This window comes from Apodemus sylvaticus, chromosome 13, assembly GCF_947179515.1.
Source record: "Apodemus sylvaticus chromosome 13, mApoSyl1.1, whole genome shotgun sequence".
Lineage (NCBI taxonomy): Eukaryota > Metazoa > Chordata > Mammalia > Rodentia > Muridae > Apodemus > Apodemus sylvaticus.
This window is the reverse complement of record NC_067484.1, coordinates 81,348,972-81,375,367: the sequence shown is the minus strand read 5'-3', so window position 1 is coordinate 81,375,367 and position 26,396 is coordinate 81,348,972. Positions and strand designations below refer to the sequence as shown.

Below are 26,396 nucleotides of genomic sequence, written 5' to 3'. Positions count from 1 at the left end.
TGCAGCTAAGCATGACCTAGAACTTCTGATCTTCCTGGTTCCACCTTCCCAGTGCTGGGATTACTGATATGGACCACTGTGGTGTTGGGAATCAAACCCAAGGTTTCGGGCATGCTAGGCAAGTAAGCTACTATCTAATGCATCTCCAACCTAATCATCCATCCATCCATCCATCCATCCATCCACCCACCCACCCACCCATCCATCCACTCACCCACCCATCCATCCACTCACCCACCCATCCATCCATCCATCCATCAAAGGGGGCAAGCATGTATCAGGGCACAAATACAGAGGCCATGGAACAAGTCGAAGGAGTCAGCTCTTGTCTTCCTCCACATGGGTTCTGGGGATCAAACTAGGGTCAGGCTTGGCAGCAAAGCGCCTTTCCCTGCTAAGCCATCTTGCTAGTCTGCCAATACTTTGGTTTATACACGTTCTAAAATATTTAATATAGTGTGTCCATACACTTGTGGAGATTAGAGGACAGTTTGCAGGAATCAGTTCTCTCTTTTCGGTGTGTAGGTCCCAGGGACTGAACTCGGGTCATCAGGCTCAGGAGCAAGCACCTTTACCCACTAAGCCATCTTGCCAGTTCCTTTTAAACATATTTATAACTGTATCCTGTCCACACCATAATACATGAACATCTCACTTTGCTGTACCATGCCCCATTTTTAGGTCACAGCCATGATGTCTTTGCTGTGGTTCTTACATTGTTTCTTTCTTGCCTTGCTTAGAATTCCTGACTACTCCTTTGATGATTCCAAAACAAAAACAAAAGACAAACAAACCAGAGAGCAATTTTCTCATACCCAGTGCCCACAGCATGTGCCTAGCTGGACACTAACTGCTTAGGGCTGTTCCAATAGCTTCTCTGCTCTGCCCACTCTCCTACTACACACAGCGCTGCTCCACCAGCTCCTGTAGTGCTGAGATAGCAGTGGGCTGACCCAGGGCCTCGTGCATGCAGGCTACAAACAGCTCAGTGCCCAGATAACTGCTGCCAGGGGAGGCAAACATTCTTCAGTGTGAGAAGGAATAAGAGAGTGATAGGGATGAATGTGATCAAAATCATTGTATACAAGTATGAAATTTTTTTAATAAACACTAAAAAAAATTTTTAAAGGTCAGTGCCTAGAAGAAAAGATTTCCATAAATTATTTATGCCATAGAAAGGATTTATTTGCCGGGCGGTGGTGGTGCACGCTTGTAATCCCAGCACTCTGGGAGGCAGAGGCAGGCAGATTTCTGAGTTTGAGGCCAGCCTGGTCTACAGAGTGAGTTCCAGGACTGCCAGGGCTACACAGAGAAACCCTGTCTCAGAAAAAATAAATAAATAAATAAATAAATAAATAAATAAATAAATAAATAAATAAATAAATAAAAAGGATTTATTCACTGAAATGTTTGAGTATTCTCTAAAAACTAGAAAGATTCATTATATATTTTACAATTTTACAAACTTACTTTGCTTACTTAAATTATCCTTAAGATTTTCTTTTTCCTCAGAGGCCATAACTTGTCTATCAACCATATACTTTAAAATGTTGATTTCCCTAAAACTTCAACCCACAGAGTAGGTAAAGTGGTCCATGGAGGAGGGGAGAGGAAAATGCTGTAAGTAGGTGCACTGTTAGCAATCAATAAAGCCTAAGGAATTAGCAAACTAAGCAAGAAGCACAGATTCACATTTGTAGAAAATGCACAAGAGCTAATTAAACATTACATTTAGGCTAAACAGGTCTGCTGTAGTCTCTGCTAAGCCCTGCAGGCATGCATGTTTGAAGAGTCCTTGAAGACATTCATACTCCCTGCTAACTCACCTCATCTTTAAAGGAAGCCTGTGTTTCCTGCAGCTCCCCTAAGCGGGATGAAATGACAACAGCATGCACACTGTTTGGACAGTAGTCACCAACACTGGGAAAATCCACTTCCTGTCAGCTCTAGATGAGCCCAGAAAACCAAAGTCTTGACTTCTGACTCCCTCTTCACTCACCCTAAGCGACAGTTTGCAAACTAGTTAAGCACCTGTGATAGTACATCCCTTTCTTCAACAAGGACCTAAAACAAACTGACAAAACCAACTCCACTCATAATTAATGTGGGCATAGTGGGATATGCCCACTCCAGCACTTGGAAGACTGTGGCAGGTTCCAGGCCAGTTTGTATGCAGAGGGAGATCTTATTAATGAGCAAAGAGAGGACAATAAGGAGAAAACCACTAGACAAGCAAAGAAGAGTAAAGCTTCCTAAAAGAATAAAGCAAACAAAACCCAGCATGTATACGACAGAATACAGAGGAGAAACATTTTAGAAATGGCTAGGACGGGAGAAAAGGTGAGCAATATGGAGGAGCACTCCAGAACGTTTAATGTATGTAATAAGAATATAATGAGAAGCTCTAAGTAAGTCAGAAGCAAATCCAAAATTCAACAAAGGTCTTTCTGCAAAAAGAACAGGTCTCCGAAACCAATGAGACACCAACATCCTGGTATGCGCACGCCAAAACCACGACCCTCTAATGCAGAGGCAAGGTTGCTTAGCAACACCGCTGTTTACTCAAGACAATGCTGACATAGTCAACTAGAATAACCTTTCTTTTCTTTCTTATTGAGACAGGATCTCACTACAGGCTATCCTAGAACTCACCATGAAGACCAGACCAGCCTCAAACTTAAGAGATCTGCCAGCCTCTGCCTCCCAAATGGTGGGATTAAAGGTGTGTGCCTCTATGCCTGGCCTGGATAACTTTTCAAGCCAATCAACAAAATTTTGAAAACTAATAAAGCACCAGTAAGAGGAACTAAATTATTTTTGACAGAAGCTATAGAATGGATGGACCTAGAAGTTGTCATGCAAATTAGACAAACACTTCATTATTCTAGTAGTCAAGGTTACTGACAAAGGAACTGGTAGCTAAGTAAAAGGGAAGTAGAAAGTGAAGTGGAGGGGCTGGAGAGATGGCTCAACAGTAAAGAGTGGCCATTTTCACCTTTGTTCAAACCACTGAGCCAGGCTTGTAGCCCTGTACGCCCTGGACCCAGGAAGCAGTCCTCCTCCCAGCCTCTCTTCCCAGTGCCTGTCACTCTCATCCACATGGTGCACAAAGTTTACTACAGCAAACCAAGAGAGGGGAGGTAAAGAAGCTACACTTCACATGCTTATTTCAATACAGTCTTTTAATTACTGCTATGAACTCCTTATTATATCTACCTTGTACATCAAACTTCTTCTCCTTGGGTATAAATGACAGGAAAAAATGACCCACAACATGATAAAGGGATAAGCACTCTTAATTAAAATGCAAAGTATGAAAATAATGACAAGAAATAAAGCTTTACACACACAATAAGCATGATTCTTGTAATGACAAACATGAACAATTATTAGAAAGCAACCAAAGTCACAATTTGCACAACTAAATATAACCTATAGGTCAGTATACACATACAGGAGGTAAGCTTGGTAGACTGGCATTTCAAAACACTAGTAAAGAAAGCTTCATTAATTCAGAGTTTTAGGAAAGAGGGCTGGGGCAGCATCCCACCATGCAGAGAAGGCCAGCCTGTTACTTCCTACAAAGGTCAAGCTGAACTCAGGCTTTCCTGCTTCAGTCTCCAGTGTACTAAGATAAAGAGACATAAGCCTAGTAATTATTAATCAATAGAGATAATTATCGCCTTCAATTTGTCACATCTATCTCATATGCGAAGCAAATTCCAATACAACAGGGGTTGTATCTCTGCCTCCTGGCACTGGTTCACAGGTTCACATCACTTACATACGGACTTGCTTTGTTCAAGGCTGGCCCCGAACTCGAGATCCATCCACCTCTGCCTCCTGAGTGCTGGGATCAGATCAAGCACTTTATAAAGTATGGTTTTGTCCACAAGCTGTACTATGGAAGCTGAGCAATCAAGAATCTTGCTAATATAGAAAAGTTTCTCATCTGTACACTGCTTCCTCTCCAAAAACATCAAATGAAAATGTCACTTTAAATCATTCTACTGTGATAACACATACAATCCCAGGACTCCTGAGGCTGAGACAGGAAGCTTGAGGTGCCTGGCCAAATCTATCAATCTACCAATATCTGTCTATCTATCTGATCAAATCAATCTATCCAACCCATTTCAGATCAAATCAATCAATCTGCCTACCAATCTACTAGGTGTGCATAACAAACTAGTGTGTCACAAATTACCTAGTATAAAAAATTTTCAGTGATTTCAAATGCTTTAATAGTGGCTTCCTCGAGACATTAAACGGTCACTTCTTAAACTGATACTTTTGTTCCATTCTCAAACAAAGAGTAATTGGTGACACTAATACATAATCAGTTTAACTGAGACTCCTTCCGGCTGTGCCCTGAGACATCACAGCTGATCCCAAACCAGACACTTTCACCTTCCAGTCCTTAGTCGGTCAGGTGATAATGACTTCTAATACAAAGCATGTGCAAATACCAACTTGTTGTCACTTCTTACAAGGAGAGTGACAACTACCCAATGACAATCTATAAGGAATTCTTGCTATTTTAAACTTCCTGGTTTATGTAAATAGAATTCTTAAACATAAGATTATGAGCCGGGCATGGTGGCACACACTAAGCACTCGGAGGCAGAGGCAGACAGAACTGAGTTTGGGGCCAGCCTGGACTACAAAGTGAGTTCCAAGTCAACCAGGGTTACACAGAGAAACCCTGACTTGAAAAACCAGAAAGATTTAAAACAACAACAAAAAAATCTTGTCACAGCTGGGCAGTGGTAGTACACATCTTTAATCCCAGCACTTGGTGGGGTAGAGGCAGGGGGATTTCTGAGTTTGAGGCCAGCATGGCCTACAGAGTGAGTTCTATGACACAGAGAAACCCTGTCTTGAAAAACCAAAAAAAGTAAAGAAAAAAAAATCTCGTCACAACTGAGGTGGTTTTCTCAATATAAACTCAAATGTACTGAACACTAAACTCTCTCCAAGACTTTATGTCAAGCCAAGTGATTAGATGGAACAGGAAAGACAAGAAAGCTGGAGAAACACTTGTTTTGCAAAGGGGGTATACTTCTTTCTGTAAAAACAGGAAGCCAGGATGGCTTTTCAAGTAGAACGCACTGATACTGAAGACTGTGTCTGGGCTCTAAACAATCCACTCGCACCGTGTGAAAATGTGGGAACTACTTTATCTCCCTATGCCTGACTTCCATGACTATAAAGTATGGCTAATAACGCACCCTACAGCGCAGACTGAGCAAGGTGATTATATGAAGTGCCTACGACAGTACTCCGGAGACGTGGTAAATGCTAGCATTGCCATCTTCGGCTCTGCGCATGACTATTATCCAGGAAACTTGGCTATAATGCACCAGCTAAAGGGCTGGGGGTGGGGGTGATCTATTTTTTACATTTACACGTCAAATATAAATTCTATTTTTGAATCCAATGACAGTCAACATCCAAAGTGAGAAAGCAGGTATTAAAGTAGAACAATAAAGCTTCGCTCTTCAATTTTCAAAAACATGAGACAATGAGGCTTTGGAGTTTGATTTTATTTTTAACCGGAAGAATATGCTAACGGTGATGGCATCAATAGAAGATACGCCGTGTCCAATATCTGCAATAGAAGCTTGACAGAGGTTAAAGAAACTGTACCAAAAGACTGAAGACAACACTGTTGACATACTCACCCTTAGTGCTGCAAATAGTGAAAAAAGGTAATGTTATGTTAAGACTGAAGGCCACTACAACATCTCAAACAAGTAAGTCAACTACCAAATTCATGTTCTAAGAAACTCCACTGTGTCTTTTCCATTTCAAGTGGACAATCTCTTCAAGGACAGAGCATAGCTCATAATAATTGAGCAAGTTTATGTGAGCAGACAGGGAGCAAACTGAAAAAGGACAGTGCGAAATGAAGAGCTGAGCATTTGGGGAGGACTAATTAAACAGCTCTCTCAGAACTGTGAGGCAAGCCAACACAAACACCACCTGTGGCTTATTGAAAAACTAATGAGCCAAGGGCTAAATAATAAAAAATAAACCTAAGAGGCAGTACCATGATATGCCTGCGAATTTAGAACAAGCTGTCTGTAAATAAAGGGACTCAAACAGAACAGTCTTACATAGTACTGGAATTAGAACAATTCAAGTAAGAACTAGTAAATCCAATGGTCTTTTAAATAAAACCAACCCCAGCTCTCCTATACTGGCAATGACTACTCAGCTCAAAATACATTATGAGGCTGTTTCTTTATTAGCTCCTGGGCTCCCAGACCAACAGTGACAACCATACCCCATCTATCAACAACCTTCTCTGGAACAGCATGTGTAAGCCCAGAGAGTTTGCATGTGCAGGAATATGTAAAGTGTGAGAATCAAGAGGTGGAGAGAATAATTAGAATACTTAAAAGATGGTGGTATGTGCTAGAATAAGAATTTGATAAACCAAACAATTTATTGCTACTAACACAAGACTTCATTATAGTTGTTATGTTCTTATTATTTTTGTGCTTGAAGGATTTAAATTTCTGTTACATGCAATTTCATAGAAATGATTTTCAAATGTAACAAAATCTGCTAAGACCAAAATTTCAGGTTTACTTAATCAGGCTGCTGTGGTTAAAGGGCAGGGAAAAAAAATCCTTGATAGCAACAAAAAGCTTACCTGAGCCACTGGCTAGAACAGTCCATGATGCAAGAACTCTAAGATGCACAGATACATTAAAGTATATTAAAATTAAAATAATATGCACTAAAGAAGAAAAAGGTTACGCACTTCCAATTTATGTTCTTTCTCTGCAAGGGCTTCCTTTTGACAACGAAGAAAATCTGCTAACATTCGAGTGAGTTGCTTTCTATCGTCTATTTCTGCCGCCAGTCTGCCATTATAATCGGCCAGCAGCATACAAGCATCTTCTACCATCTTAGAAAGCCTTTCTCCAGACTCTTTATCTAAGAAAAGCAGAGGGTAAAGCAATCATTACACAGAAATGACGCTGGGCGGCTCATACCCTGCCTCCCAACAACTCCGTGGGCCTCACCTTCTCTTCTTACCTGTTATTTTCTCAAGCAGAGATACTTCCTGAACTTCAACAGGCAAAGAAGCTATCCTTTGATGGACTGCTGCATCACCTGAGGCTGCATTTTCTAAATCTTGTAATGCTCTAACAAGGTCGAGAGTCTAAAAGATTATACAACTTCAGAACCAGAAGAAAGCAAGCTCTAACAAACACAGAGGACGTGACACCTCTTTCATATTTCTAATCTTTATGAAGCATTCACCAGTAAAAAGTCTGAAATACACTTCTTAAGACAACCCTTTTAAAAATACATCTTTAGACAATTTTTTTCATGTGCTTTGCCTCTGTTATGTGTCTGTGCAACATGATGATCATGCCTGGTGCCACCAGAGGCCAGAGAAGGGTGCCAATGCCCTGGAACTGGAGTTACACATGTTGTGAGCTGCCTAATGGGTGCTGGGACCAACACTCTTAGTTCTCAGGGTAAGAGAGTAACTGAGGTTAAGAACAGCTCTTAACTGACAGCCATCTCTCCTGCCCCAATCCTTTTTCTACATGTTAAGAAACTGGCCAGGCAGTGCTAGTGCACACCTTTAATCCCAGGAGTTGGGAGAGAGAGGTGGGTAGTTTTTTGTGAGTTCCGAGGCCAGCCTGGTCTATATAGTGAGTTCCAGGACAGCCAGGAATACACAGAGAAACCCTGTCTCAAAAAATGAAAAGTAACAATAAAATCTTACACACACACACACAGACACACACAGACACACACTACTTCAAACAAAAGCAAAAGCAATTTGTTAACCAGGAGAGAGAGATTAACTTAGTGCCTTTCTTATACCCAGAACACTGAAGTCATCAAAGCCCAAAGGTAATAGAGTTGAAATCCCAGAGCTGCTTTGGGGTTTACCTGTGGTGGCTCACTTGGGGACCCTAGAGAGGAACAATTTTCATTCTCATCCACCTTTATTTGCTCATAAGTCCTCTTCCTCGTCTTCTTATCTCCATCTGATTTAAAAGACATCAAATTTTAATGAGGTGTTTTCCTGAGAGGATCACACAAAGAGATCAAGATCTTGTACTTACACAGAGCGTGCTTAAGTTGCTCTAATACATCATTTTCATAAACAGATCGTTCTTCCCAAATAGATAACACTCTCCCAAGGTGCTTCTTACAACTTTCATCAGTTTCACTAAAAAAGAAAAAAAAAGAAAAAGAAAAAGAAAGAGAAAGAAAAGGGGGAGGGGAGGGAAGAGGAGGAAAGGGAAGGGAAGGGAGGGAGGAAAAGAAGGAAGGAAGGAAGGAAGGACGGAAGGAAGGAAGGAAGGAAGGAAGGAAGGAAGGAAGGAAGGAAGGAAGGAAGGAAGGAAGGCATTAAAATACTAAAAGTAAAAACGCAGTGAGTGCTAGCACAAAGTAATGATTTAAAATGAGACCACACTGGCTCCCAGCGAGCGCTCCCAAACACGCTGCCCAACACAGCAGCAGCTCAGGAGAGGCGTGACTGACACACTGCCTTTGCCTCCCTTAAGAACTCAGTAATAAAACCGTACATCAAAATGGCTTTAACTGTCAAAGGCTTTAGGAGTAGACACTAGGGGTTTACAAAGATGATGTTCCCAAGTGAAGGAGCTAAGAACAGCTCCAGGTCACTTTTAAATTTACTGAACCCATCATATATTTGGCACAGGAATCAAATGGAGCATTACAGCACCGCTTGTCCACACACAACTATTAATGAGAATAGGGTGCACAGTCTCCTGATCATCTAGCCCAGTTAGAGATCAAGAGGAGGACCTAAGAATTAAGAGTAAATCTGAAGACAGGCTCTGCATGGGACTTAGGTGACTTTATTTCCTTCAGCACTACATAACCTGGGTTTTGCATTTGTCTCACAAGCTGAGGGACCGGAGTCCAATCCCTGGGACTCACGTTATAGAAAGAATAAATCAACTCTAATCTACCTTTGTGTACAATGATATATGTGCACACACAAATAAATAAAATAGAAACATTTTAGAGTACATAAATTAAAAGATTTCCATGCACAAAATTACCTGAAGAAAATCTTTTCAAAAAAGTTTATGATTATTTTAACTTGTCTTATTTCTAAAGCACTTAAAAATGTTAGGAAATACACAGGTACAGTAGAAAACTGAAGAAGCACTGTGGTATTAAGTCCAGTATATCAGACATAAGATGGAGATCCTCAGGCATACAACTCCAGTTCAGTTCCTTCCTCTACTCTCTGTGACGTTCATACAGCAGGGTACAGCAGACTTCTGGCCTCTTACAGGAAAGCTGAGACTCAAGCATTCCAAATGCCCCTCAGCTGCAGCACAAATGCTAACCCCTCACAGAAAGCAAACCCCCACAAACTGTATGAAAGCTTTAGACTAACACAATCTGTCTATGTGCTGTTTCCAAACCTTACCTCTGTACAGACAGGCTCCTACCTTGAAACATGCTTGAATGCCTCCACTATTACTGGTGCAAAATCTTTTGTAAACTCTGGCCCCTTCCTTTTGCTGTTCTGAATGACATCATTGGCCAAGTAGAGAAAAGTAAGTTTCCTGTTGGGTTTGGCTAAAAACATAGAAAAAGAAAACAATTACAATACTAAAACATCCTCATTTCATTTAGACAAACTTTCTTAGGACACGAACAGTTCCAACTTCTCCTAAAAAATTCATCAAGTCACTGCTGCTAACATCTCCAGGTAGCTACTCAACCACTTCTCAAGGTCAGTCATACATGGGGAAAAGAAGTCTTAAAGGGATCAGTGATGGATGGCTCTGTCCCCTTGCAGGTTTATCATGGCACCTGGGCCACATCCTTCCTTTCTGATCTCAGCATCATTCCCAAGTGAAATATATTTTATATACAGAAATGCTCATACATGCACAAAACTACATCTCAGTAAGTCTTTATGTATTAAGCTTTACAAAAAAAGGAATATAGCTATTTAATAAGATGGCGATGAGTCACATTACTAAGACAGCATTCTAAACATGGAGTCAAAGGTATTACTAGACTCAAAACCATTAAACTATTGTGAAAAAGCAGAGTACAAAATATAGACCAGGTTGCAAGACACACCACTCAATTATATATGTTTGCCTTATGCAATAAATAGCTGCCTTTTGTTCAGTGAGACAGAATGATCAAAGGTTAGATTTTTTTTTCCTTTAGATTACATGACCTTATATCATTGAGTCCATTTTGACAAAGCATTCTTCTACTTGCTATAATCTGTGGTATGCTCATCTTTCTAGGGAAGCCACAAGATTCCAATAGCTGTGGTCACAGTATGTTTTTACCAGTTAGTATTGACAATAAGATTCACAAGCAGAGGATATTGTTTAACTTTCATCAAGACAAGGTTTGCACGTTGACGAGTTCTACAGACTGGAATACAGCTCTATAGAAACTTGCTTGGTATGCATGAGACCTTGGAAGGAGATGGGGTTGGGGGATGGACAGAATTGGTTGGATAACTATGAACAAGAATTCTCAGAAAGAAACTGCCTGCAAAGGAGTGTTATCTTCATAGGTTGTAATGCTGTAGACCCAAGAGTCTAAGGACAGTTTATCTTTAATTCCCTTGCTCATCCTTGCCCACCTCTGTGCAGACCTAATATCTTGTGACTAACAGAGAAGGATCCCTTGGAATGCATGAACAGATCCCCTAGTTTCCAACAATTAAAGAACTAAGAAAGAAGTCAGGTGTGATGACACACTCAGCACTCAGGAGGCAGAGGCAGGAGGATCTACTTGAGTTCAAGGCCAGCCAGCCTGATTTACAAAGCTAGTTACAGTAAAACCAGGGCTACACAGAGAAACCCTGTCTTGAAAAACCAACCCTTCCCCCCAAAAAGAGCTAAGAAAGAATGCTGTCAGCCGGGCGGTGGTGGCACACGCCTATAATCCCAGCACACTGGGAGGCAGAGGCAGGTGGATTTCTGAGTTCGAGGCCAGCCTGGTCTACAGAGTAAGTTCCAGCACAGCCAGGGCTATACAGAGAAACCCTGTCTGGGGGTTGGGGGGGATGCAAAAAATAAAACAAAACAAAACAAAAACAAACAAACAAAAAAAGAATGCTGTCAGGTAACACTAAAAGCCTATAGCAGGGTCCACCCTGTTTTGCTATAATCTGTTTTCCTGAGGTACTCACCACAGTATTGAAAATTACTGTGATTTTCTAGCTTTCCTTGTTCTGTTATTATAAAAATTTATGAACTAGGCATGGAGGCACATGCCTTTACTCTCCCCAGTCAGGAGGCAGAATAAGAGGATCTCTGGGAGCTCCAGGCCATCCTTGTCTATACAGTGAGATCCTATCTCAAGGAACAGGCAAGTGTGCTGCTGAGGAGCAGGCACAAGCAGACCTCTGGGGCTGGAGGACCAGCTCAGCTGCATAGTCCTCGCAGTTTATTTCCAATTCTTCCTCTTGTGGAACCAAGTTTAAAATATGAGAAATTCTGAGTACTCCCTTTAAAGCCAGGTGTGATGGTGCACACACGTAATCCCAGCACTTCTAACTGCAGGCAGGGGCAGGCAAATCTTTGTGAGTTCAAGGTCAGCCTGGTCTACAAATTGAGTTTGTTTTGGGACAGCTAGGGCTGTTACACAGAGGATCCTGTCTCAGGGCAAAAAAGGGAGGGAGGGAGAAAGAGAGATGGGAAGAGAGGGAAAGAGAAAGAGAGGGACAGAGAAATAAAGAGAGGGAGGGAATCATGAGAATGCTAGGAGGAAAAAAAAATCACAAAAAATTATTTACAAATAAAATTAGACAGTTTTTAACATAATGGCATTAATGCTTTCACACAGGCCTGTAACAGTGGCACCTGGGAAACAGCTGCAAAGACTGAAAGGTCAAAACCAGACTAAGATTCAGAGTAAGACACTGTCTAAAAACCTAAAACCTTAAACAAAAGAGCTAGGGTTGTGTCTCAGTAGTAGAGTACTTGCCTAGTATGTATTAAAACTTGGTTTTCCATCTCAAATTCCTAACTCCCTGAAGAAACTGGGGTGGCAGACCATCAGCCTCGGCCATAAATCTGGCCTGGTCTTACACTTCTGCTGTTCAGATTCCCTAAAGATACCTAGTTTCCATAGCTTCAACAGTTTTTATGTGATGTTTACTGCGTACAAGGGAGCATAACTGGCATATACACACACACACACACATACACACCAACTCATCCTACCTGTTCCTACCCTGTTCATGGGTTAAAAATGTTTGAAAGCTACTCACACACTAGCAGACTATAAACCCAACACTAAAATGCATGTTCTTCCGTCCTTCATTTCCTCTTCATAAATAGTCACACCAACATGAAAGCAATGATGAACACAACACCCACTGTGCCTTCCTTGTGTCTTGCTATATTTTCATCAATAAAGTATAAGCCAAGTAAGTAAGTGTCACTCATTATCCGAATCATATAGTACTATCATTGTACATCCTACTTCTCTAAGAAAATCATATGCTGCTCTGGGTGGACAAGTATAAACCCTTTCCCTAGAGCCAGTACACACACACACACACACACACACACACACATGTGCGTGCGGTCAGCCAGGAGTGGAGTGGGGTGAAAAATCTATTACAAAGAAAGGTTTGCCATAGCCGTGCTGATAATTCCACACTCAGAAGGCTGAGGCAGGAGGACCACAAGTTTAAGGTCAGTGTGTAATATGTTATGAGACCTACTCTAAAACAAACAAACAAGCAAACAAACAAACAAACAAACAAACAAACTATACTGGGTTGCAGGACAGATCAACAGGTAGAGACTGACAAACCTGACTATCTGAGTTTGAGTCCTAGGACCCATGTTGTCCATGGACCTCCAGAGAGTGGATATGCCCAGTAAATATATGTAGATGTTTTTTAAAAGCTTATTAAGCCTAAGTCAAGTGTGGTGGTGCTGATCTATAAGCCTAGTTGTTGGGAGGTAGAAGGCAGGATGATCTAGAACTCAAGACTTGTCCAGTAAACAGCAAGTGTGAGACCAACCTGAGCTAGAGAGGCCTGTCTCAAAAAAAAAAAAAACACAACAATACAATTTAATTACATTTTTCTGAATGAATTTTGCCAAGGGATTAATTATAAATGACGAAGAGATCATGTGTTTCTTCCATCATTAACTCAGGTAATTATTAAGCTTCACTGTTTAAAAAATTACTTATAGCATTTCTGCAAGTGGATGGTGGGCACACAAATACACCTTGTGGAAAGTGCAATCAGGAAAGGTCTGTATCTCGAGTGGAAACAGTGGTCCTAGCCGGGAGGTGGTGAGAAACTTCAGAAGACAGGGGTCTTGATGGAAGAAGCTCACTGGAGACATTCCCTTGAATCTGGCTGCCCCTCCCTGCTCCGGCTTCCTGACAACAGCTCTGCCACCTCAAAGTCACCACAAGCTGCTTCTCCACAGTTCCAAAACCAAAGGAGCCAACCAACATGGACTGAACCATAAGTAAAAGAAAAGCCTTCCTCCATTTCTGGTTTTGGTTTGTGGGTGTTGATGAGACAAGGTAGGCCTTAAATGTGGGAGTTTTCCTGCCTGCAGCCGACTCTCCGATCCTATGTTTGCCAATCTTGTGCAACCAACAGCACTTTCATCTGCAATTCCAAACTAGTAAGGGTTTCAAAACTGACAGTTTTTTTGTTTCTGTGTTTGTTTGAGTTTGTAGACAAGGTTTTTCTGTGTAGCTTCAGCTGTCCTAGACTCAAAGATCTGCCTGCATATCTCCTGAATGCTGGCATTAAAGGTGTGCATCCCCTCTCAGGGTGAGGCTGAGTTCCTAACACTTTTATATTCCCTCTTTGGGGAATTTTTCATTCACATCATGCTGCCTGGTTTCAGCTGAGATAACTCCTTTTTCTTATTAATTTATATTTATGAATAAATTATCCTTTTTGTGCTTTAGATATGTTCTCTGGAGCTATTGCTTAAAATTGAAATTTGGCATTTCTATATTCACAAGCTTTAAGAGATTTATGTAGCTAAATCTATTTTCTACATGAATCTTGGCTAATAACCTATTTAGAATAATCATTTGACACGCCAACAAGTAGTGATAAATGTACATTGTTTCATGTCTGCATAGCATAACTGCCTTTTGTTTATTCACATGGGATCAGCTTTCTCTACAGCACTGGGTAGGATAAAGCCTGCTTGTTGATAGTCCTTTGGTTCTGAGGGCTCTGAGCGACCACAGCATCCACACAACTGCATCCTCCTCAGTCACTCTTCCCCTCCATTCTGTGGACTTCTAACCCCTGTGCAACATGGCTGTTTTGAGTAAAACAAGTTTACAGTCTGCCTAGAAACTTTTAATGGGTACTACTTCCACTACTGACCTAGGCTCTTCTTCCAAGTCTTCTTTTCCCAATAGTATTTAGAATTAGTTCTAAACTTGTTTTTAAAGAGATGCTGGGGCCGGGAGGTGGTGGCAGCGCACGCCTGTAATCCCAGCACTCGGGAGGCAGAGGCAGGCGGATCTCTGAGTTTGAGGCCAGCCTGGTCTACAGAATGAGTTCCAGGACAGCCAGGGCTACACAGAGAAACCCTGTCTCAAAAAAACCAAATCCAAATAACAAAAAAAACAAAAAATAAAAAGACTGAACAAAAGTAAGAGTTTTATAATATCACCCAGTGAATCTATGAATCAAAGCCAGATGTAGTGAGGCTTACCTTCTTTTTTCTTTGTTTTTTTTTGTTTGTTTGTTTGTTTTTAATTTGTTTTTTTTGTTTTTTTGTTTTTTTTTGTTTTTTGAGACAGAGTTTCTCTGTGTAGCCCTGGCTGTCCTTGAACTCAGAAATCTACCTGCCTCTGCCTCTGCCTCCCAAGAGTGCTGGGATTACAGGCATGCGCCACCTCTGCCCGCTGTGAAGTTTACTTTCAATCCCTTTGTGTGTGTGTGTGTGTGTGTGTGTGAGAGAGAGAGAGAGAGAGAGAGAGAGAGAGAGAGAGAGAGAGAGAGAGACAGAGAGAGAGAGAGACAGAGAGACAGAGAGAGAGAGAGAGAGTCAGCAAGCAAGATCTCTGTAAGTTGAGAGACAGCCAGGGCTACACAGTAAAACTAGGTCTCAAAAACAAAACAAATTTGAATCAACTTTTAGGGGATTTGTTATCGTTTTCTGAGACAGGTTCTCACTATTCTTTGAATCTAGGGTGGTGGTTGTTTCTCAAGTGCTGGTTACACCTGTCAGTGAATTCATTTTTATTCACCCCAACTAAAGACAAAAAGCTCTCAAACAGAATGAAAACCACAATTATCAATAGACGTCAACACCAAGGAGATGTGAGAAATATCTGACAAAAGCTTTAAAACAGTCACTATAAAAAGGCAAATCAGCATGAAAATATGTCTAAAAATATATTTCCCATCCACAGGACACAGGTGTAGTGGTCCCAAGAAAGGAACCTGAAACTGTGAGTGCACACTGTAGAACGGATGTCTCAGATCACCAACAAACTCAGAGCTCAAAATCTAGGGAGGTCCGGGGTGTCACAAAAATAGGTAAGGAAGCAGGAGTGAGGATAACACATAACAAGGACTGGTGAAAACAGTCTCATCTTGGAGAAAAATCAATCCAACTGGAAACTCCCAGCGCTGGACGACTCAGAACCTATCACAACATAAACCAAAGTGGCTTTGAATTACAACAGAGCCATCTGGAATTAAAGTTATACACCACCACACCAGTCAATTGAAAACTCTTTAGCATGAACAGTCAAGGAAAAAAAAGAGGAACACCAGTCATGGGTATCCGAGAAACTATACAAGGACTCATTATCTGAAGAGGGTCACAAGCTCCTAATGAGACCTGTACTTTTTTTTTTGTTTGTTTTGTTTTTTGTTTTTGTTTTTTCAAGACAGGGTTTCTCTGTGTAGCCCTGGCTGTCCTGGAACTCACTTTGTAGACCAGGCTGGTCTCGAACTCAGAAATCCGCCTGCCTCTGCCTCCCAAGTGCTGGGATTACAGGTGTGCGCCACCACTGCCAGGCTGAGGCCTGTACTTTTAAAATGAAAAAAAAAAAAATCAAAATATTGCACAACTCTCAGACTTTATTTTCTGAGATACAATCACTAATTCATTTAATACATACCTAAAAATATCTAGTAAGCTATTATGTAAAAAAAAAAAAAAAAGACAAAAGGTTCAGCCTTCCAATACGAAGAAATTCAACTCAGACTTGTAAGACATAGACACATATATAAGAAATACTATAATAACAATATAAGAAAGAACTAGGAAAGTGATACCCTCCACTTAGTAATATCCACCCAATAAGAATAAAGCCATATACTTAAGTTCCTGCAGTTTACAGTAAGGACATGCCTTCTACTCCTGAGGCTTTAAGGACTTAGGCCGGCTTTGCTGCAACAGCTTAAAGTGTATGTTTCGACCACAGAGCCTGACATGTGCTTTGCTAAGATGGCAAATCCATTCATCTCTGTGTGTCTATGTTTAAGGGGGAAGCCATGAGCGCAGGATTCAATGCTACCAGGGGCTCTGGGGAGCCATGGTGTAGGTGCATCAGGTGCCCTGTGGTAGTGGGACTACTGTAATAGGTGACAACTCTAAAACTTGAGCAGACATGGCAATCTACAAACCCCATCTAGTGAACTCAAAAGAACTCAGCCAGAGACAACCAAGTACAAGACGGCAATAGTGCGGTGCTCACCCAGAGACCACTAGTAGGGAACCACCGCGGCAAGGTGCACAAAGCAGTGAGCAGTCACTGCCTCCTCCACAGGAGACTAAAGTCAGCTTCTCATGGGAAACAATGAACACAAGACTGAGACACCTAACGCCCTGAAAGATGGGAGGTGTGGTGATCCTATCAACCAACAAAGTTGCTGCTGCCTGAGGTCCCGCACAGGCTTCGGCGGGATTACCATGAGATGTGCATTACCATTACCACCACCACCACCACCACCACCACCACCACCACCACCACCACCACCACCACCACCACCACCACCACCACCACCCTGCAGGATTTCTTTTGTAAATCCATCTAAGCCCTTTCCTATAATTAATCCCCAGCTGTTTCTCCTCTCTAGGTACCTTGGCTCCCAGGAATAAAAGATCTGAACATTTGTTTGTTTGTTTGTTTGTTTATTTATTTATTTATTTATTTATTTATACTTACTTGGATCGGGGGGTGGGACAAAGAGCCCAGGTTTGGACAACTTGTAGGATTCAATTTTCTCCTTCCATCATGTGGGTTCAGAGGCTCAAACTCAGCCTGTCAGGTTTGACAAGTGTCTTTACCTAACAAGATATCTGGGTGGTCCCTTTGTCTTAAAGACAAAGAATGGGCAGACACTACCCTCTATGGAACAGAGACATTCACTAATGAAGGCTTGCATAGCAGAACCTCCTAAGCCTACAGGACTGAAATACCTGATGACTACTGTGGAACCCTCCCCTCCTGGCCTTTCTGCCTTCCTGGCTGCTTGAAGCATTCAGGTGGTCCCACCACATTCTCTTTCTTCTTCTCCTATGGGCCACCATAAACCAAGCTTTGCTCTACTACATACATGCTTCTTGCCCTGATATCTGCCTGACATTGGGCCCAAAAGTAATAGACCAAGCACAGACTGAGACCTATGAAACCGTGACTCTTGTAACATGCTGCCAAGAGGACTTTACCACAGGGATAGAAAGTAAACAAACTATAGCTTTGACTTTCTTTTCTTTTTTTAATTTGGTTGGTAACTTTGAGTGAGTCTCACTATGTATAGCAGGCTAACTGTGTCTCGGCTTCCACAGTACATCGTTATTTACAGATGTGCAACATTACACCTGAAAAAAATGTGTGTTTACTGACTCATGCCCAACCCAGAAAGATATAAACTGTGATGACAACTACATGAAAGTAGGGGACAGAGCTGTACGACACATTTGATTTGGATGCTACTGGAAGGAAACTGGTAACAAAGTTGTCTGTTCCACTGCAGAGGGGAACTGTCAACAGAGTATGGTGGCTGGGAAACAGGAAAGAGAAAGAACACCTAAGTATACACACATTCAAGTGTGAAGTGGTAGTATTCTTTTTAAGATGAAACTCACTTAAAAAAACATATTAAGATAGAATAAAAAAAAAGCATATTCAGTAGAGTTTAGCACATATGTAAGATTATTGTGGTGGTCAGAATGGAAATGGCCCCCACTGCTCATAAGGAGCAGCATTATTGGAGGTGTGGCCTTCCTGGAGTAGGCGTGGCCTTGTGGGAGGAACTGTGATACTGGGGATAGGTTCTGAGGTCTCTGAAGTTCCAGCCAAACCTAGGATCCGAATGTAGATTTCTCCTCTCCCTCTCCAACACCCAGTCTGCCTACATGCCTCCATGCTTCTCACAATATAACTAAACCTCTGAACCTGTAACCAGGCCCAATTAAATGTTCTTTTATCAGAGTTCCTATATTCATGATGTCTATTCAAAGCAATCAAACTCTAAGACAATTAATTATGTAACCATTACTTCTAGGTAGTTCCAATACATTTTCAGTTCCTCCAAACACCCAACAAACATACCCATTAGGCAGTCATTCCCCATTTCCTTCCTCCCCTCACATCTGAACTACGGCTTTCTAGTCTATGATCCTCTCCAATCTTGTATTTCATATAAACAGAAATATATAGCACGTGAGGCTTCTTCTTATTTCCAGGATGTGTGCCCGGCCTGTCCACTCTGCTGTGTATCAGCACTTTCCTCCTTTGTAGGCTGAGTATTACTTCAGTAAACGGATATACCACATTTGTTCATCTACTATCTGGTGGTAGAAATTCCAGTCCATGATTAAGAAAATCACTGGGTTTGGGGCTAGAGGCTCAGAAAGTAAGAGCCCTTGCTGTCCTTACTGAGGATCCAGGCTCAGTTACTGAACTAACAGTGGGTTGCTCACAATTGCTTTCAATCCCAGAACCAGGATTCTAATGCCCTCTTCAGGGCTCCAAAAGGATCTGCATGCACAGGAACATCCATTCCTCCTCCTCCTTCATCATCATCAGGAGGCGTTGTCTTGCTTGTTGTTTGTTTTTTGTTTGTTTTTCAAGACATGATTTCTCTGTGTAGCCCTGGCTGTCTTGGAAGTTGTTTGTAAACCAAACTAGCCTTGAAGTCAGAGATCCTCCTGCCTGCCTCCCAACAGCTGGGATTAAAGGTGTGGAAGACTACAACTTTTAACTTTAAAAAAAAAATTCTAAAAATTCATTTAGCTATGAGTGTGTTAAGGTATAAAGCAGAACCAATGTCATCTAAACCATCAGCTGTAAACATACCAGCTGACTAATATTCATAAATATAAAATGCTCAGACAACTCTGAAACAGAGTAACACTAAGGATATACAGATCCAACAGCGTGTGTCAGAGAATGACAAAGCCATTTATTGTGAGGAATCAATGAGCTCATGGGATTAGGAAGGGTGTTAAGGCCCCCTTATCTGTAGCTGACAAACTAGAAACGCAGCAAAAGCCAATCTTGTAGATCTAGTTGAGCCTGAGAATAGGAGTGCTCAGTGTTCTGAAGGCTGTGGGCACATGTGTCTGCTCAAGGCTTCAAGAATGTCTCAGTGGATAAACTCTTGCAAGACTGGGGATCCATTCCCAGCACTCACATCGTGGCTTCACAACGATTCCTTAACTCCAGTTCCAGGAATCAAACACACTCTTGACTTTCATGGGCAGCAAGCACACACGATACACAGATACGTGCAGGCAAAAAACTCATTATCTTTAAAAAAATGTAGGGAACCTTCTCTCAAAAAACAATCAAAGATACTACCTTATATCTCTGGAGTGCCAGAAACTCTGAAGACTGAAGCAAGAAGACTGCCAAAAGTCAGGCACTGCCAAAAGTGAGCTCTCTAGATATCTATATCTCAAGATGATAGACCCACATTACAGCAAGACTAATACAAACAAAAACCAATACTTTATAATATATTACTAAGAAAACTGGAAGATCTGGTAGTTTGAAATACAATCCTTGACTACTCAAGTAAATTAAATTTGTTTTAAAGAATAATCTATGTTTATTCTCAGTTACTGAACTAACAGTGGGTTGCTCACAATTGCTTTCAATCCCAGAACCAGGATTCAGAACCACAATCGCACCAGGAAGCCTTGAACTGTACCTGCAGCCCACAGACAACACTGCAGAAATTAGTCACTCCTCTTCCTAATATTCTTTTAGAAAACACACTTTTTGTTACATGAAATCAATTTAGTAATTTGTAAATACTTATTAAATGTAGTAAACACAAATATACATCCCACTTTAAAAACAAACCTAGTGCTGGCGGTGGTGGAGCATGCCTTTAATACCAGCACTTGGGAGGCAGAGGCAGGCAGATTTCTGAGTTCAAGGCCAGCCGGGTCTACAGAGTGAGTTCCAGGACAGCCATGGCTATACGGAAAAACCCTATCTCAAAAAACAAAACAAACCTAGCATGGAATTATAAGATTGTAATCTCAGCCCTGGGGGTTAGAGGCAGGGGGGTAAGGCATTTAAGGCCAGCCTAAACTACGTGAGATTGTGGTAAAAAACAAAATCTTAAAGTAACTTGTGTAATAAAGGGATCCTCAGCCCAGGGAGCCTGTAAAGTCCCGACCCTAGGCGGTGCAAATGGGGAGCAACTGATGTAGCTTATGAAGACTAGACCACCAATCAGAGAGAGAGAGAGAGATTTATGGAACACAGCAATATCCTACAAGAGCCTTCTGATCTGGAGCCAAAGACAACTGGGAGGAAAGAAGATGAACAACAAATACTGGCTACATGTTTGATACTTTGAAGATTTTACACGTGGGCTGCTGAAATGGCTCAGCGGGTAGGGACGCTAGCCACCACACCTGATGGTCGCCACCACACCTGATGGCTGTAGAAGCTGACTTCAGACTCCACAAGGGTGCCGTGGCATGCCCAAACACACAAGGATGAAGAAGGAAAAGAAATAGGCTAACACGTTTTAAGTGTTAGTAAAGATTATCTGTTGAAGATGGTGATGTCTACATGGTGTTTATAGTTATTTGACATGTTTCATGATTTGTTTTTCTAGATCAGCCTACAGATTGATAATTTCAACTTCCCATCCAAAAACTGTTACAGAGTCACTTTACATTACAGTTCAGATTCCTGGAAAGATATGAAAAATCTATAAAAATGAGGAAAAAGTTATGTAGCTACAATTCAACAATCGTCTTCAAAGATAGAAGTTCATATGAAAATATCAACTATTTTCAACTATGAAAACTTCAGTGGAAACTTGTTCAATTTTAACTCCAAAATAGAAACAACGAACAGTATCACACAGCACAGAAAATTATCAATTTATAACAGAATCTCTTCAGGGACACACACACACACATTTTGAAGCAAATGCTGTTTCTAAAACCAAACAAATCAGAGCAAGTAATACATAATACTTATTTTAGTAATGCCATTTCTTGCTAATCTAAAGCATTATCAGTGAATACAAATTCAACAAATACTTAAGGACTTCCATCAAAAGACAGTAAGTTGAGCTAAAACAGCTAAAAAGTGAAACAGAAAAACCCAGCGGTGCCCGTTATCTACTCCGTCCCACCACTCCCCACACAGAACAACAGGAACGTCTCCTAGTGCGTGGTCGCTGGTGCGGCAGGGCAGGATCCTAACCAAAGGAAGCGGCAGGGCACTGGGCGCCTGTGGGGCAGGCCAAGCCAGCCCACTGTGAGGGAGCTAGTCACCATTACAAGTTAAGTGCAACTGACTTGGAATACAGTGCTCACTCACTGGTTTTCAGTTTAGGTTGTTTGCTTTGAGACAAGGCCTATTTATGTAACCCAGACTGGACTTGAACTTTTAATTTGCCTACCACAGCCTCCCAAGTTGGAATTATATGTAAGCATGACCAGACCAGAGAAAAATGTATTCACTCTAACTGTAGGTATATGTAAACACTAGATTTTGCTCGTTTTTCTAACTTTTCTAGATGACAAATTGGTCTGTTCCTGACTGCTTAACTCAAGATTTGGTTATTTCTTAATTCAGTTATGCTGTATCACAAAGTTCAATCAAGAGAGCTCAAGATTTTGACACTGTAAAACGCTGTCATCTACAAAACTCACACTCAAGAACCATGCATTTGGGGGGCTGCAAACATGGTTTATTAGTTAAGAACAACTGCTGTTGCAGAGGACCAGAGTGCAGCTCCTAGCACGCCACATGGTGGCTCACAACTATCTGTAGCTTCGGTTTCAGGAAAGACGGCCTCTCATGGCACCCTTGGGCACTGCATGCACATGGTGCCCATATATAAATGCAAGTGAAACACTCATAAATTTAGTATTTTAAAAAAACTATAGAGTAGCGCTGGAGAGGTCACAGGCACTTCCTGCCCTTGCAGAGGAGCAGGTTCCATTTCCCACACTCATACGGTGGCAGCCAACCATCTAACTCCAGCTTCCACACTCTCCTCAGGCCTCCGCAGGCACACAAACGGTGAACAACATACATGTGCACCCAAACACACAAATAAAATTTTTAATTTTTTTTCTAAAGAATGGTGCACGGGGCTGGAGAGATGGCTCAGCAGTTAAGAGCACTGATTGCTCTTCCAAAGGTCCTGAGTTCAAATCCCAGTAACCATATGGTGGCTCACAACCATCTGTAATGAGATCTGATGCCCTCTTCTGGTGTGTCTGAAGACAGCTACAGTATATTTATTTATAATAATAAATCTTAAAAAAAAAAAAAAAAAAGAGCCGGAAGGTGGTGGCGCACACCTGTAATCCCAGCACTCTGGGAGGCAGAGGCAGGCGGATTTCTGAGTTCAAGGCCAGCCTGGTCTACAGAGTGAGTTCCAGGACTGCCTGGGCTACACAGAGAAACCCTGTCTCGGGGAGGGGGGAGGCGAGGGGGGGGAATAGTGGTGCAACAGAATGACCAAGAATAAAAAACCATACATTTAAAACAAACAAACCAACAAACACAAAGATCACATACTGTCATATTCACGACTGTGTTGGGCAGCATTTATACTCAGCCTTGACTGGATGCAGCCCTCGGCTGCAGAATGCACGCACCTGTATCTAGGTCACTGATTAACAACAAAACAAAAAACCTTGCTGGGCATTACTAATTTCCATGAATATCACAATTTAAAGGCCATCTTCTAACTACCAGAATGCCCCTTTCCACTTTTTAAGGGCTGGAAACATCCTCAATGGTCTTCTTTCCTTACCACACAGGACTCGACCACGTGTCTCTTCACTGCCGACAGTTTCATCTACCAACGTCGGCATGCTCATCTCTCACAGCACAATGCTAATGGCAATCGTTTAACTACTGTACACTAGGAGACTATCACTGTACACGGAAGACCAAGGCTCAGGTTGGGAATAAATAAAGCAATATGGTGTGCAAGGCCTTGGGGTCAGTCCCCAGTACTCCACACCCCCAAAAGTAAAAGTTATTTCTATTTTTGTGATAAGGCTTAACACACAATTTTGTGCCCATAGCTCTATTTCAGAATATATGCCTGGTAAGAGAACAATGGAATCAATCAACAGGCATATAATGTGTGTGTGTGTATATATATACACACACACACATATATATATACATACATACACACATACTTTCAACTTCATTAGAGTTCACGTTCACTCCTAAAGCAAGTGTACCTCTAACTCATCCACTAATCAAGCAGTATTGTTAATGTTTCTCACCATACCTAGCTTATCATACTTAATTGCCAAACTAATCAACCATTGATATCATTAGTCTATTGTTTTCTAATTACAGTCACTTACTAATCTTTTCAGGTTTCTTCATGCAGAAAGTGTATAAACAATCCTGTCCCTTTTCTCCTGATTTCCTACTGTCTCAGCTCTGTGTGGGTTGCACGTGTTTATGAATGCTTCCCTCCCGACCATAAACCCTTTGCTGACTTTGAAATTTCTGACTTCTCAAAACTCACAGGTACTTTCCAAGCCCCACGGAGTTTCTCTAAGCTTTGGATTCCCAGCTGGAACCCTCTCTGGAAGCCAACCGATGTAATAACAAGGTTGATAATAAAAAGGTGAACAGTGGCTCAATTTTTTCCTAAACGTTATTATCTTTTTAACCACAGCAAACACTTCTGTCCTCCATAAGTACCCATGTCCAAGTAAGGACACACAACACACATACAACACTGAGTATAATAAGAAAGGGGGCTGGAGAGATGGCTAAGAATAGCACTTGCTGCTCTTGCAGAGGACCGGGGTTCAGTCCCCAATACTTGCATCAGAAGGCCCACAATCACTTGTAACTCCAGTTTCCTAGGAAACTCAACGCCCTCTTCTGGCATCAGTGGGCACCAGGCACACAGAGAGAGCACATACATACATTACAGCAAACAATCGCACAGATAAAACTAATTTTTAAATGTAACAAAAATAATAAGTTAAAGTCCGGACATAGTATACAAAAGCCATGCATATGTCTGTAACAATAAAGAACAGTGCCACTATTCAATGATTTAACAATTAAAATACAGATTAAACCACTGAAAAAAGACAGGCTCTCACTATGCAGTCTTACTGACCCGGAACTCACTTTGTAGATCAGAAAGACCTAGAGCTCTGAGCCCGTTTCAGGTAAGGCATTTACAATCCAAAAGCTAAAAGAAATGTGCCAGCCAAGATCCTCTTTCCTGACAAGAAAGGGCTCCTTCCTCCGCATCCTTTAGACTCACAGTTCAAACACTGGCACACCTGTATTAGTAATACGTGAGCAAGTTGATCTATCATAGAAATGGCACAACTCCCGACCCCACGTACTTTTTTTTCCTTCTCCTATGCTCTCCATGAAAAACTACAGGATGAGAAAAACGCCGACTGAGTATCAGACTCTTGCCAGATGCTGGGCCTAAACCTCGATAATGATCCAATGCTAGATTATGGGACTTTTTGGTTATTTATACTTTTTGTCTGTCACTGCGGCCCAAGAACCGGCCCTGTGGGACGCATCAGGTGAACGAAGAGCTGAACACAATACTCCCCCGTCCCACAGACACCAGACAGTACTAGCGAGCCGCGACCCCCGTCGTAGGGGAGCGCGGATGGGATGCGCAGGACTAGGGCTAAAAGCCGAGCACCGGGAGCACGACCCCTGACAGTCGAGCGGTTTACTGAGTGCCAAGGGCAAGATGCCGGGAACCCGGGAAAGGACGCGGGATCCAGGGAGCCGGGGTGAGGCGCGAGATGCCAGGAGTGGAGAGCGGGGAGCCTAGGGCAGGGCGCAGGATCAGGGGACACCGGGGAACATTACCCAGAACCCAGGGGAGGTCGCAGGGTGACGGATCGGGAAGCCCGGGAGTCCGGACAGAATCACTAGGAACCTGGGAAACACTGAGGAGCCCGAGCAGAACTCGGGAAGCCTGCTCGAGGGGGGCTGGAGGTGGGAAGCTAGAAACCCGAGGAAAGACTGGGGAGCCTCAAGTAGGCTCCTGGATCCAAGAACCCAGGAGCCCGGGGCAGGACGCGCGCGGCCGCTCACCTTTGCGTAGCTCCCGCTCCCACACCGTGACGATGGGCCGCGAGTGTTTGCGATGGTGGATGAGCCACAGGGACAGGGTCTGCACGCTCTGCTGCGAGTTGCTCAACTCGGACAGCTTCTTCTCCAGCGCCGCCTCGGAGAAGGCGGACATCCCTCCGAAACCTCGTTCGCGCCGTCCCACGCTGTGGAGCCGAGGGGAGGAGAGTGTCGCCGCCCTCGTCGCCGCCTCGCCCCCACACCCCACCCTTCCCCACGCCCTCACCACCACCACCCCCGAGTCCGAGGCCGGTCGCAATCTAGCAAGATGGCGCCCGGCCGGCAGTGACGTCACACACCGGGCCCTGCCCCTCGCGCTGCTCTCCCTGGGAAAGGAGCCGGTGCCTGGAGGCAGGAGTGGGAGGGGGAAACCAAGCGGAAAAGGAAGAAACTATCCAAGGAAGGAGAAGGGGGCGGGGCCTGGAGGGCGGGGCCACGCCACCTATGAGCTGTACTGGGCTTTCTGAGTCTGCCTTGTTTCTAGGGAAAACTGCTCTGCCACATTAACGGTAATGACAGAGCTCTGAGCAGGTTTGTCCATTAATATAAGTGATGTAGCCACTTTGGAGGACAATTTGGATAATCGATTACATAAAATATCTCATAATCCTGCCAATGACTACTGACAAGTGTTGGGGGCCAATTTAGATAATAAAACCCCGTCAAAAAACAAGCTGCACCTGTAGCTTATTGGTACCTTTGCCTAGCACACATGAGGCCCTGGGTTCAAACCTTAGTATGGTAGTTAAATGAGCAAATATACAAATGTGGGACCCTAGCTCAGTGGGTTG

General features: G+C 42.5%; 1 protein-coding gene across 5 annotated transcripts in view; it reads right to left on the bottom strand.

Moving 5' to 3' along the window:
• Positions 1–25,820, bottom strand: part of Rprd1a (regulation of nuclear pre-mRNA domain containing 1A) — a 38,244-nt gene extending 12,424 nt beyond the window's left edge. For 4 of the 5 annotated variants that reach the window (XR_007972990.1, XM_052155161.1, XM_052155162.1 and 1 more), the window contains exons 1-6: positions 25,570–25,818; positions 9,471–9,600; positions 8,100–8,206; positions 7,924–8,021; positions 7,051–7,177; positions 6,773–6,948 (exon numbers count right to left, since the gene is read on the bottom strand). Coding sequence is in view for 4 of the 5 variants with exons in the window: in XM_052155161.1 (XP_052011121.1) it covers positions 6,773–6,948; positions 7,051–7,177; positions 7,924–8,021; positions 8,100–8,206; positions 9,471–9,600; positions 25,570–25,720 (789 nt within the window). In the remaining variant the exon portion in view is untranslated. Of the gene's footprint in view, positions 1–1,412; positions 5,612–6,768; positions 6,949–7,050; positions 7,178–7,923; positions 8,022–8,099; positions 8,207–9,470; positions 9,601–25,569 lie in introns of those variants that run through there. The other variant, XM_052155164.1, reaches the window with a different exon arrangement.
• Between the last annotated feature and the right edge of the window lie 576 nt (positions 25,821–26,396).